A 12782-nucleotide genomic window follows, 5' to 3' on the forward strand; every position below is an offset into this window, starting at 1 on the left:
TTTTTCATATTAAAACAATCTTGCATTCCTGGAATAAAACCCCAGGATAATGTATTATCCTTTTTATATATTACTGGATTCAGTTACTAATGTTTTCTTAAGGATTTGTTACATATATTTTCATGAGGGATATTGGTTTGTGGTTTTCTTTTCTTATAATATCTTTGTCTGGTTTTGCTCTTAGGGTAATGCAGGCTTCATAAAATGAGTTAGGAAGTATTCTCTGTTTTCTAAAAGAGTTTCTTTCTTTCAATACTTTAAAGATGTCATTCCACTGTTCTGACTTGCCTTTTGTTTCTGATGAGAAGTTGGCATTAATTCTTAATTATGATTCCCTGTATGTAATGGGTTTTCTCTCCACCCCCCAGCTGCTTTGAAGATTTTTCCGTTTATCCCTGGTGTTTAGCAATTTGATTACCATGTGCTTTGGTGTAATTTCCATTGTGCTTACCATTCTAGGGGTTCATTGAGCTTTTTTCGTCTGTGGATTTACAGCTTTCATCAAATTTGGAAAAAATTCAGTCATTACCTTTTTGAATATTTTTCTCTTTCCACTTAAGCTCTTATTAATATTGTCTCACTGGTCACTACATTTTAATTCATTTTCTTTAGTCTTTTGTGTCTCTATACTTCAGTTTGAACAGTTTCCTTTGCTGTTTTCAGAATGACTGACATTTTGGACAGTGGTTAGTCTTCTGTTAAGCACATTTGGATATTGTTTTTCAACTCTTGAAAGCTCCACTTGGATATTTTTTATATCTGCCATTTCTTTCCTCATTATATTCATGTCTTCCTTTAAATCCGTAGGAAAAATTATAATAGCTGTTTTGAAGTCCCTGTTGCTGATTTCATCATCCCTGCCATGTCTGGTCGGTTTCTCTTGAGAAATTTTCTTAAGGTTATAGGTCACATTTTTCAGCATCATCACATGTCTAGTAATTTTTGAGTGGATATTGGGCATGGAGCTTTCAATTTTGTTGTTTTCCTTTACAGATTTTGGATTTTCTCTGGTCGACAGTCCAGTTACTTGTGGATCAACTTTGTCCTTTAAAGGCTTATTTTTAAGCTGTTAGGTTAAATCTAGGGTAGTCTTTCCTCTGGGGCTAGTTAAGTCCTAAGACTGAGGCACAGTCCTTCTCCAATCTCTACAAAATGCCCAGGTGCTCAACAAGGCCGCTTCGCTTTTTGCTTTTCAAAACATGAACATCTCCCAGGCCTGTGTGAACTTCGGGAACTTTTTGGCTTACAGCCCCCCACTTAGTCTTTGCCTGGCTGAGCAGTTGCTTTCATACTGTACATCCTTGGCTTAACATTCAATACAGACCCATTTATTGATGTAGTTCTTTCTCTGCAGAGCTTTCTTGTATTTGGTACTCCAGTCCACCAATTCTAGCTGTTTCAGCTCTCTAAACTTTGGTCTTATCTCCTCAACTCACTGTCAGTGCCACACTTGGGTTTTTCCTTCCTGCACCAAGATTTGAAAAGTGCCTCCAGGCAGAAAGCTGCGTCAATTGTAGGTTTTTTTCCCATTCTCTTAAGGATTACAGTCCTGTCTAATTTCTGAAAACATTTGTTTCATACGTTTGCTTATTTTTCAGTTTTCTAGTTGTCAACAGTGGCGAGGTGGGGGGCAAGTAGAGTTGCAGTTATTCCTTATAGCAGGAAACCTAATTTATTGGAAATGCCTTGACATTTTTATAAGCACTCTTAGACAGAAACAATGCTCTTGTCCATTAAAATTTCAATTGGACTAAATAAGTTATCCAAATCACTTCATGGAAAAACTAGAAAACTGCCTAAACCTAATTCCACCCACCTGAAAATGGGCCTATATCTCACATACTCAATTTTGATTTCTTAGGTAAAATCTAAGACTGTCAGTCTTGCCAACAATGGATAATGTAATTGGACTGATTTTGCTGTCTAGCAGTGACATGGAACAGTGGTTATACCACGAATCAGAAAGTTTCAGGAGGAAAGCCAGACCTCAGAATGACTCCCGATCCCACCTGGATCCACTCCCTCAGGCTTCAGGGAACAAGACAAGGAATGCCTGGTCACAGCTATATAACTCATGTTATTGGGGTGCTGTCTCCCCATGTTAGAAAGCCTCTTGTTGTCTGAAGATCTGACTAGAGCTTGGTACATTGTAAGCAGCCTAATCTTCAAGCCCTGTGCTAGTTCTGTTTATTACTTTTTCTTGGCAGGGGAAATGGGTCTGTTGCACATGGGAAACTCCAACATGCTTTTCTCGGGGATCTGCATTCCCATGACCATTGTTATGCACCTCAGAAGACAAATGAGACCCTGGCATATTTCTGTGAGGCGCTATCTTATAAAAAGACACATTACGGAAACTGTGTTGAATTTTATCATTTCAAATACAAGAGCTCTGTGCACTACTATGTTTATTTTTTATGTTGATATTTTACCTTCTCCTTCTCTTGGAAAGAGATAGTAAATTCTCAGGAGTCCTACAAATGTAATGCTAAGTTCAGAACAACCCAATTTTTTATTGATCAGGAAGCAGAATAAAGAGATTGGGTCCAAGGAAAAAATTGTGGGGATGAAAGAAGTAGGAGGTCTCCATTCTCTCTTTAGGCCAAGTCTTATCTGGCCTCCACAGAACCTGTACTATCTCTTCCAGAAGCTTCTCTCTCTCTCCTCAACCACCCACAGGGAGGGGCAGAAGTGCAGTCACTTCTGTGGATATGGGATGACTTTGGTAAAATCCAAGTACTGTGGCATTCTGGGAAAAAGATGTGCATTATTTAGAAAAAAATGGGCTTTTTTCAAAATGACATCAGGAAAGGTAACAGGCAAATATAATCATCATTGGAGGAGAACATCTGTTAGGTACAAAACCTTGAGAAAATCCTTTCTTGTTGTTGCTAGCTAATTACAGACCCGACTGTTACTTGGGAATGGGAATATCATGCTATAAAGGTTCCGTAGGGGTCTCATACCAGTTGTAGCTAGCGGAGAACATATTAGATTTGCCACTGGGAATGAGGTGCATTGTTTGAAGTCAAGGCTTTAAGTCATTGGTAATAGTTGACTATCTCAACATTTCCAGGAGGTGTCTTCATGGACTAAGCATTCATATTACCTGAGAGCAGGAGTTTTTACCCTGGAATGTTCTAGAGTCACCAGTGCCTAGCCTCCAGTCCGTGCCAGTGAAGTCAGACTCTGGCCATGGTGCCTGAGCACTGGCATTTTTGTTAAGGGTTTCAGGTAATTCTAATGAGTAGCCAGGATTGAGAACCTCTCTTGGACTGATAACTCCTGTGAAACTGGAGAGCAGAAGATAACATGGACAAGCTTTTAGTGGTTCCCTTGATCTTCTGCTTAGGTTCCCTTTGTCCCTTTGAAATCTACCCAACCCACTGTGTCTGCAACAAATTTCTGTTCCTGAGAATACTCCATCAATTTTGAAAATGAAATGCTCAAATAGGATATGCTCTACAGTCTAGGATTTTCCAGTGATTTAATTATCTAATTACTGGAGCTGGCTGCCAAGCACAAATGGTTTTATTCAGTTTCACTATTTTATAACACAGTTCAAAGAACATTTGAATTTCTAATTCAATTTTTGTTCTTTTGAGACTAGTCTAGTGTTTCGTATATCTCTAATGATAGCTCCATTATTGGACTTATAACCACTGTGGGACTGCTGTTCATTTTTGGTATATAATACTGCACATGTTGAAGGAGAATTGGTGCTGAGATAGCTTAATTATTCTAAACTGTTTTTGTCTTACGTAGACTCCCATGATTGAAAAGACAGAAGTTTGATGGGGAGGAAAGCTGAATGAGACCCAGGGAATACAAAGACAGAGGTAGAAACAGGAACAGCCAGGTTAGGAAGCACCATACTTATGTTCCCTGTGAGTCTGCACTTTAGAACTGCCCAACCTCCCAGGCTCAAAAGCACATTTGCTCACTGTTCTTTATTCCCAGAAAGCCAGAAAAGTTGAGTAGTTCTGGAACAATAAAGAAACTTGTGTGGTTAACACAGCATTCCCAGACCTTGACCAAAGACCTTCTTTGTTTAAGAAAACTGCTCTTTTCCACAAAGCTGCACAGTTCAAGGGTTGCGAGGAGAGACAAGTGTGGGAGATCCGTCCCAGCCGGCCACAGCACCAAACTACACCCGCCACTGATGGGGTGATGCTGTAGCGACAGACATCAAGATAGCCTTGGTATCAAATTCACCTCTAACACCTGTGAAATTCCCAGGGGAAGTGTGGCATTTATGCTAAAGCAATTCCATGCCTGTCCCCAAACCAACAAATGCTCACTTTTGAGAGCAGTTAGGTATTTCCATACAAATGATATGTATGTTTTTCTTACAGGGGTGCAATGAGGAAGTAACAATTTCCAAACGGCCAGCAGATGGTGCCAAAAGGCAGGAGCAGTGAAAGGAGGGGCTTAACCTCCGGGAGCCCCACGTAAGAAGGAACTTGGGAGCTGAGGGGCCCCCTCTGAACTGCAGTTGTGTCCTTTGGCCTGCAGAGTACTTAGTAATCGGTTTTTAATTACTTTCCAACATTTTAAAATGGTGGTAATTCATATAAAACCTGTGTCTCCAGATTCGCTTGAAATACTGAAATATCTAGAAACACTGGGTACTAATTCTATCAGGTTAACAACCAGTTGGAACTGAGTGGCTACTAGCCTTTAAAGGGGCCAATTTACTGTGGTCTCTCCTCCGTTTCACTTACAATTACTGCCTGGACACTGAAGACATGTAACTTTGTCACCCCTGACACAACCCAGCCCAACCTGTACACTTCATTTCATTGCAATGTGTCTTTAAAATTGCAAAGCGAGGAGAAGCTAATGCAAAGGGATGGGACCATCATAGATGATACGATTCAATAGGATATTTAAATGAATTTGCATCAGATGTCCAAGGTATCTGCGATGTTGCCTAAGAGACAGAGTAGCCTTTGGAGGTGTGAGCATTCGCTCTTCTAGCAACCCTCATGATCTATGCTGGGACATCGGGGCAGGTCTCTCAAACCAGCTGCCTTTCAGTGGGTTTTCTGGTAGGCAGAGGGCAAGGGGAAATTGTTTTCTTAGCCTTCATTAGGTGGTTAAATAACATAGGGCTTGTGCCATCGCTGTGCTGAAGAAGAACTGTGATTGGAAGCCTTTTTCCTATTAGAGGAAAGGGCTCAGGAGGTTGCATCCCCATGGCTGCTCCAGAATCCTGGATACATTTATCTTTTTTTTTTTTTGAGACATAGTCTCAGTCTACTGCCCAGGCTGGAGTGCAGTGGTGCTATCCCGGCTCACTGCAACCTCCGCCTCCCATGTTCAAGTGATTCTCGTGCCTCAACCTCCCCAGTAGCTGGGATTACAGGAACACACCACCAGGCCCTACTAATTTTTGTATTTTTAGTAGAAATGGTGTTTCACCATGTTGGCCAGGCTGGTCTCGAAGTCCTGACCTCAAGTGATCCACCTGCCTCGGCCTTCCAAAGTGCTGAGATTACAGGCGTGAGCCATGACACCTGGCCCTATCTTCTAGCAACATTTGGATTATGAGCTTCTGGAAGTCAGGGAGGATGTCTGTATAGAGACTAGGCCTGCACTGTATCCTCAACGCCTAACCTACCAGCCAGGGCAGGGGGGTGGGAAAAGGTGCACAGAGCAAATATGTGGTCTCATGCAGAGATGTACATCTCTGCCTCCTTATTACCCAGGACCAGGAGACAGCTTATTTTGCTTTGGCAGATTTATGGGATTTGTTGACCAAGATTCGTGACCTGAAGGGTCACTCATCCTGATTCCCGTAGAGTTCATATGTTTCTTAACAATAGAAAAGAGCAAGGAAAGGATGGATCACAGTATCTGAATGAAATGCAGATGTTTTTCTTAACAAATCACTATGGTGGTTTTTTTTCCTTATGAATTCATCTTCTATTCTAAATTCATAGTTCTAAATACATCACAGATCCTTGCAAAAAAATGAAAAAAAAAACACAAAAGCTTGGCTGACTATCCACCTTTGTGCCTGTTCAGTGTGGAGGAGGATGGAGCCTCCAAGCTGTCAGAAGGCAGCCTTCACTGGCTGTCGGCATGCTCCCTGGGGCCCCTGTCCTTTCAGCTCTTCTCCAAAAGCAAATGCCCTAGAGTCTCTTCCTGCGTAAAAGCACACATAGCTTAAAGAAGTGGCTATAGATTGACTGTAGTTGCAATGGAAGGCTCTAGACCTGGATTGTGTGTGTGAGAGAGGAAGCCATGCTGTTACGGTTCTATATTTTCTAGGTCTCATGGAGCCCCTAGGAAAAGGAAAGTAGGAAGAGCTCAGGGCAACCGAGACAGAGGCCGCTGTGCATGAGGAATACCTGGAGCTGCCGCATCTGCTGGAGCTGGAGCCTGAGTTCCGCCACGCTCCGCCTCATCTCAAGCAGGCTCATGTGGATGGCCGAGGTGCCTGCAGGTGGAGGCTGGCTGGGAGGCACTGTGGACTCCAGAGCACTGAGCGTCTTCCCACCAGACACATGGGGAGTTCCTATGAGAAAAGTGCATCAGAGAACTCAGAAGGCCACAAAGGAAAGTCTAAGCTATGTATCCCATCCCAATGCAGATAACTGGTAGTTCCAAAAAGGCCCATTTCTCTCATTACAAAAAAAAAAAAATGCATATATATGAATTATGCAGTGTTATAGTATGCAGTGTGCAATAATCACATTCTAGAAGTTTAGTAAGAAAGTGCCATAGGACGGCAGGCCACAGTGCTGTCTGTGTTCCCATCTATCTATCGACTGATTGATCTATTAATTGATCAATCTTGTTTACAGGGTTTTTTAAATTTATTTAATTTTTTTTCTTTTCTTAACCTCTGGAAGAAGAGCCTGTTTAAACACACAGGTTTGCATAGAGAAAAGCTTAGAAGTGTATAAAATAAAGTGTTAATGGTATCTCCAGCTGTGGTATTCCAATATAAGGTTTTTTTTGTTGTTGTTGCTGTTGTTGTTTTTACTATTTTTTATTTTTGAGAACAGGGTCTCACTGTATTGCCCAGGCAGGTCTCAACCTCCTGGACTCACGCTATCCTCCTGCCTCTGCCTCCCCAAGAGCTAGGATTACAGGCATGAGCCACTGCACTCAGCCACGTTTTTTGTATTTTTAAAATCTGCATCCTGAATATCTGTAACTTTATAATAGAAAAAACTGATTTTAAAATTCCGAGACCTAATATAGAGTGCTTATGTGACTATTTCCTGGATGGCAAATGTAACCTAAGGACATGCAACTTATTTCTGGGCAGAGATTCAGCCAGTCGCCAAGCGGAGACTAGTAAGAACTGGGTACTGTCCCGAATCCCTTCAGATTTCCAAAATCAAAAGAAGGAAGGCGTCTGCACACAACTCCTTTAGTAAGAAAATAAGGCAAGATGCAAAAACCCTTAAGGAGAGGACTCTAAAAGCGACAATGTGATTCTATGGAACAGGTACCTGAAGAAGAGGCTGGATCCATGTTACTAATAAACACCCCCCCCCACACACACACACACTTCGGCTCAGTTCCCTTTCCTGTAAAGGGTCAAGTGCAAGCTTTGTTGCAGGCCAGCTGGCCTTGCAGGACAGAGCACTGCGGCCACTTGCAGACCCTGGAGTGGCTATAGTGTGGTGGTAGCCTGTGTTCCCATCGTGGCTCAGCCATTTCGGGAACCTTTCCCTCTCCAGCACACACAACTCAACCAGGCCTCAGTGGAGCTCAAAGTGGCTCATGAGCCAGGAAGCTCCCTGCTACTGTTCTCTTTCTTGCTTGGCCTTGGCGACACTGATGCTGCTGGAGCCCCATTCTCTTCATCCTTGAATGACCATCCAAATAGGGCCAGTCTCCCAGCCCTTCTAATGGCCCTCTTGGGGAGGCAGCAGGGGAGCGGGCCAGAAGGCATTTTAAAGGACTGACAATGGAGCTCCAGGAGATCTGACAGCAAGCTTTTCGTTATCTTTTTTTTTTTTTTTCTTTTGACACGGAGTCTCGCTCTGTCTTGACCAGGCTGGAGTGCAGTGGCTGCGACGGAGTGCAGTGGTGCGATCTCAGCTCACTGCAGCCTCTGCCTCCTGGGTTCAAGCAATTCTCCTGTCTCAGCCTCCCGAGTAGCCGGGACTACAGGTGCGTACCCAGACAGCCGGCTAATTTTGTATTTTTAGTAGAGATGGGATTTCACCATGTCATCCAGGCTAGTCTCGAACTCCTGACCTCAGGTGATCCATCTGCCTTGGTCTCCCAAAGTATAGGGATTACAGGCGTGAGCCACCACGCCCGGCCAACCAAATTCCTTTATGGAATCTATACTCATTTTTAAAGTATATTCATCTATAACCTCTTAATCCACTATATTTGGTTCATGTAATAGCTCCATCATTCCCTGAAATGGCTCTTTATGTTCATTTCAGTGATCTTCTAGTTGTCACCCTGTGGACTCTCTCCTAGGCTGACATGACTTTGCTTCAATGTGACACTGAGCTTAGTCAGCCACTTCTTTTCTTTTCAGTCACTTTGAAACTTTCCATCATCTTCTTCCCTTTCTGCTGCTCTGTCTTGGTCAATCTCTTTTCTAACTCCTTCCTCTGTCAACCTTTTAAGTCCTGATATGTTGTGTCGCTGGGTCCACTTCTCTTCTGGATGGACATGCTTTCTAGGGAGGTCACTTCTGCTACCACCACCTGCCAAGGTCTCCCGCACCCTCGTCTGCAGCACACAATTATCTTCAGATCCACATACCAATGCCTTCATGCCACTACTGAACTTTTCCATAAGTAAGTCAAATTCATTATTTCCACTTGTCTTCCCCAAACCTCTTTCTGTCTCTGTGGGCCTAATTTTATTATATATATAATGTCAATAGCTTTTGAGGAACAAGTAGTTTTTGGATACACGGATGAATTGTATAGTGGTGAAATCTGAGATTTTAGATTTAGTGCACCCATCACCCGAGTAGTGTATCTTGTATCCAATTTATAGTTTTTTATCCCTCACCCCCTCCCACCCTGCCTGCTTCTGAGTCTTCAATAACCATTATAATAAGGGCCTAATTTTAGCTAGTGGTACCGCTATCTACTCAATTATCAGCCAGGCAGGCTGTCACTTTTTTTTTTTTTTGAGACAAGGTCTTGCTCTGTCACTCAGGCTGGAGTGCAGTGGCTTGATCTCGGCTCACTGAAGCCTTGACCTATTCAGGCTCAAGCAATCCTCCCACCTCAGCCTCCAAAGTATGTGGGACTATAAATGTGTACCACCATGCTAATTTTTTGTAGAGACAGGGTCTTGCAATGTTGCCCAGGCTGGTCTCAAACTCCTGGTCTCAAGCAATCCTCCTACTTTAGCCTTCCAAGGTCCTGAGATTACAGGCATGAGGCACCATGCCTGACCTGGCTATCATTCTTACAAACTCTGTGGCTTTGGATAACTAACCTAACCTCCCTGAGCTTCTGTCTCCTTTCATGTAAAATATGGGTAACGACATCTTCCTTATAGGATTTTGTGTGTTAAATGATCTAATGCGCAGTATAAAAATCTTTGAGATGGGAGGTTCCATCTGTTCTCTTTCCACAGTAAACTACACATTCCTTAAGTAGCCAGGAAGTCTAGGTTTTCCTTTACTCTTGGCCAGATGAGTTCCTTGACTTCTATATAATTCCATTTACTTGTCTACAGAACAGGGATAAAACTTGTCTTGTAGCTTACTTCCTAGGATTCTGGAAGAATTATTCTATTTTGTGCACTACACAAGGCTGCTATGGCAACGAAGCCCCTGTGGATGATATCTCGCCCTGATATGTTAGAGTGAGAAAGTCCAAACCTAGCAGAGACGTGGGGAGTGAGCCCACGTGCACATTGCCAGTGGCATTGCAAATCAGCTCGGCCATTCAGAAGAGAAAACTGGCAGCATGTCACCATTGCCACGGAACTGTCCCTTTGGACTCGCTGATTCCACTTTGGGAAATACATCTGAGGAAATGACATTGGCTCCTTTCCCCACATTTGAAAAGAAATTGACAAGAGATTTTAGAACAAAGAAATGAAACAACCTATATATCTTTAAAGGGACTGAGGAATCTAAACATAAAAGAAGGAGTTAAAATGACAGGCATATGATGATGTGTGTCACGTGTGTTCAGTTTTCTTCTCTGGAACATGAGAATAAAAATTGTACCTCTCCCTGGATGCTGCGGTAAGGAGTTCATGAGTGAACGCCTGAAAAGCACATAGGAAGCACTCACTACGTATTTATTATTATTATTATTCTCTAAAAAGCAAAAAGAAATAAAAGGGTCATACAAAACAGCACGTACATACTGATTAGAGCAGTGCTTTCAGATATGAGTCATTTCTAGAATGGACTACAGAAGGATGGGAGCTTTTAATATTTTGTAGTTTCCCTTCTTCTCCCTAAGTTTACAATACATTTTAAAAAATGAATAAATTAAGTATCTCCGAAACAAACTGGCAATTGCTCTGAAGACAAGTTTAGCAATTTCCGTGAAATAATTCTCTGGCTTCGGCCAAGGCCACTGATTGATTTCTAAGCAAAACAACAAATCCCATCAGGATCAGGAACGCTGGCAGAGTGACCCTGTTGGCCTTGTAGCTAAATTATGCTCAGCCAGAGGAGAACCACGACCAACAGAGTCCTAAACTGAAGTTCCCAAATCTGTCTACTCTACCATGCTGCACAAAACTAGTACACGTGGCTTCCCTAAATTTGGGGTTTCACCCAACTTGCCATATGCTTTCTGTGTAATTTAGTATCTGAATGTGTTCCTGCTAAGGATTTCTATTTCTAACCCGATGAGAGGAAAGACCTCATCTTCTTGCAGAGGCCTGGCTTAAGACTGCTGGATGAGACATTCATTGCAAAGACCTGGATACTAGCGAACGCCACTACTAACAGAACTGGGCTCTCTTTCTGGGGAATGCTGGCATTTAAAAAGCAGGCCCTGTCATCTGTCATGAGATTAAAAAGATAAAAAGCAGGCCCTAGGCCAAGTACTCCTTTTTCTCCCATCTGGACACTGGTCCTTCCTTATTGGCTACTGTCCCTTCTCATCCATCCCCACATTGCAGCTGCACTGATGTCCTTCCCCAGTGTACAACCTTCCGATGGCTCCACGTTACACTTAGAACGATTTTAAATTCCCTTGACTGGACAACCCTTCTTCCCCCTAAGTCCTCTTCATCCTTCCAGGCTTAGTTTGTGTCACTTCATCCTTCCAGGCTTAGTTTGTGTCACTTCCTCTGGGGACTGCCCTTGGTATAGGCTAGTCCTATTGGTGAAGCATTTATCCTGCACTTTTAAACACTCAACACACATAAAATTACTTGTCCCTTTTCCATCTTCCCCATTGAATTCTCAGTTCTAGGCAGGCAGCGCCATGTCTGCAAGATGCCCACCGTATGGCCCTATCAATGAACAAATGAGTGAATGAATGAAAACCAAAGGGAAAAGACAGTGCTTTGCCCCCTGAATTAATGAATAAATCTGGAATTTCAGTATTAGCAGGAATATCTAGGAATCCTCTGACATCATACCAGATAAGTGACTTAGGGAAATGTTAAACATTTCTGAGACAAGTCAGGACTCATCCCAGGCAGCCCACAGGCCTCCTACAACTCCAAAAACACTCACTTACCTGCACTATCTGTGTGGTTCCTGTTGGCTGTGGTTTTCATCATTTTCTCGCTGAATAAAAGAAAAAAAGAGTCAGCTATGCAGTTTCCAAAATGCCTTTTTTAAAAAAATTTATTTAGCCCATTCCATTCACTATTTGAAGCAATTGGCAGTGATGGGATTAAGCAATGAAGGTATTTTAGCATCAGCATCACAATTGGCCAGGATGGAAAAGGCTTCCCAGGTGTGCACCTGACACTGGGGGTGGAATGCAGCCAGGCTCACTTGTGACTTTCAGATGATGGCGACGTGGACACGCAAGGGTGGTGGTTGCAGGCACTGCATGGTGAGTGGTCCATGAAGCCACATGCACTGGGAAGCCCATTTACCTTCTTGGGCCAAAGGGTTACCTTCGACCAAGAATTACCAGAAGGAGTGGAAAAAAAAAACCCAAACCCCAAAAAACAAACAAAAATGCCCATGATCCATAGAGATGTGAATATTTTCAGCCTTGAAATGATTACAAGGAAACAGATTTGAATGAATGAATTATCTTAATGATTAAAAGAGAAACAGATTGAATTATTATTTTTCATTGGCTTTCTTCTTTTTTACCTAGATGCATCTTTGCTATAACTTGTAATAGGCCCTTTAAAAAGTGCAGACTGAACGAGGCCAGTTAAACTGGCAATCTGTTTCTCCATGGCTTGCATCCTCTCTCTGTAAAACAAGAGAATTGTTTGTTAAAGCTCTATTGACTTTCAGACCGGTTTGTCCAGGTGGATGCACCACCCGATGGTTATAAAATGTACCACCTAGAAGGTCGTGGAAGTTCACCCAACCTGGCTCAGGAACGTGAAGAGCCGCACATCCCCAGCTGAGGTCAAGATTCGTGATCAGTGTTCAGTATCAAGTCAGTGACCTGACTGGCTAAAAAAAAGACACAGCACGGACCAACAGGGGCCTCCTGGAAAAATGAAAAATTTCTCCCTTGGAAACAACCCTGTTTGCACATCCTGTGTTTTTCTAGTCTTTCTGCCCTACTTTCTTTCTTTCACCTTGCACAGAAGGCTGTTTCCTAGCATGGCAGTGCCCCAGGCCAGATCTCACTGAGCTGCACACATTTCTATGCCGTACACCTCAGCTG

General features: G+C 42.8%; 1 protein-coding gene across 7 annotated transcripts in view; it reads right to left on the reverse strand.

The window, feature by feature from the left end:
* The window catches only part of KIAA1217 (KIAA1217 ortholog), an 865191-nt gene that overhangs the window by 39219 nt on the left and 813190 nt on the right, over positions 1 to 12782 (reverse strand). For 4 of the 7 annotated variants that reach the window (XM_011963832.1, XM_011963833.1, XM_011963836.1 and 1 more), the window contains 2 exons: positions 11658 to 11707; positions 6357 to 6523 (listed from right to left, as the gene is read on the reverse strand). In XM_011963832.1, coding sequence (XP_011819222.1) covers positions 6357 to 6523; positions 11658 to 11707 — 217 coding nt within the window. Of the gene's footprint in view, positions 1 to 6356; positions 6524 to 11657; positions 11708 to 12250; positions 12356 to 12782 lie in introns of all 7 variants that reach the window. The other 3 variants (XM_011963834.1, XM_011963831.1, XM_011963835.1) reach the window with 1 other exon arrangement.

Source organism: Colobus angolensis, unplaced genomic scaffold, assembly GCF_000951035.1.
Source record: "Colobus angolensis palliatus isolate OR3802 unplaced genomic scaffold, Cang.pa_1.0 Scaffold63, whole genome shotgun sequence".
Taxonomy (NCBI): Eukaryota; Metazoa; Chordata; class Mammalia; order Primates; family Cercopithecidae; genus Colobus; species Colobus angolensis.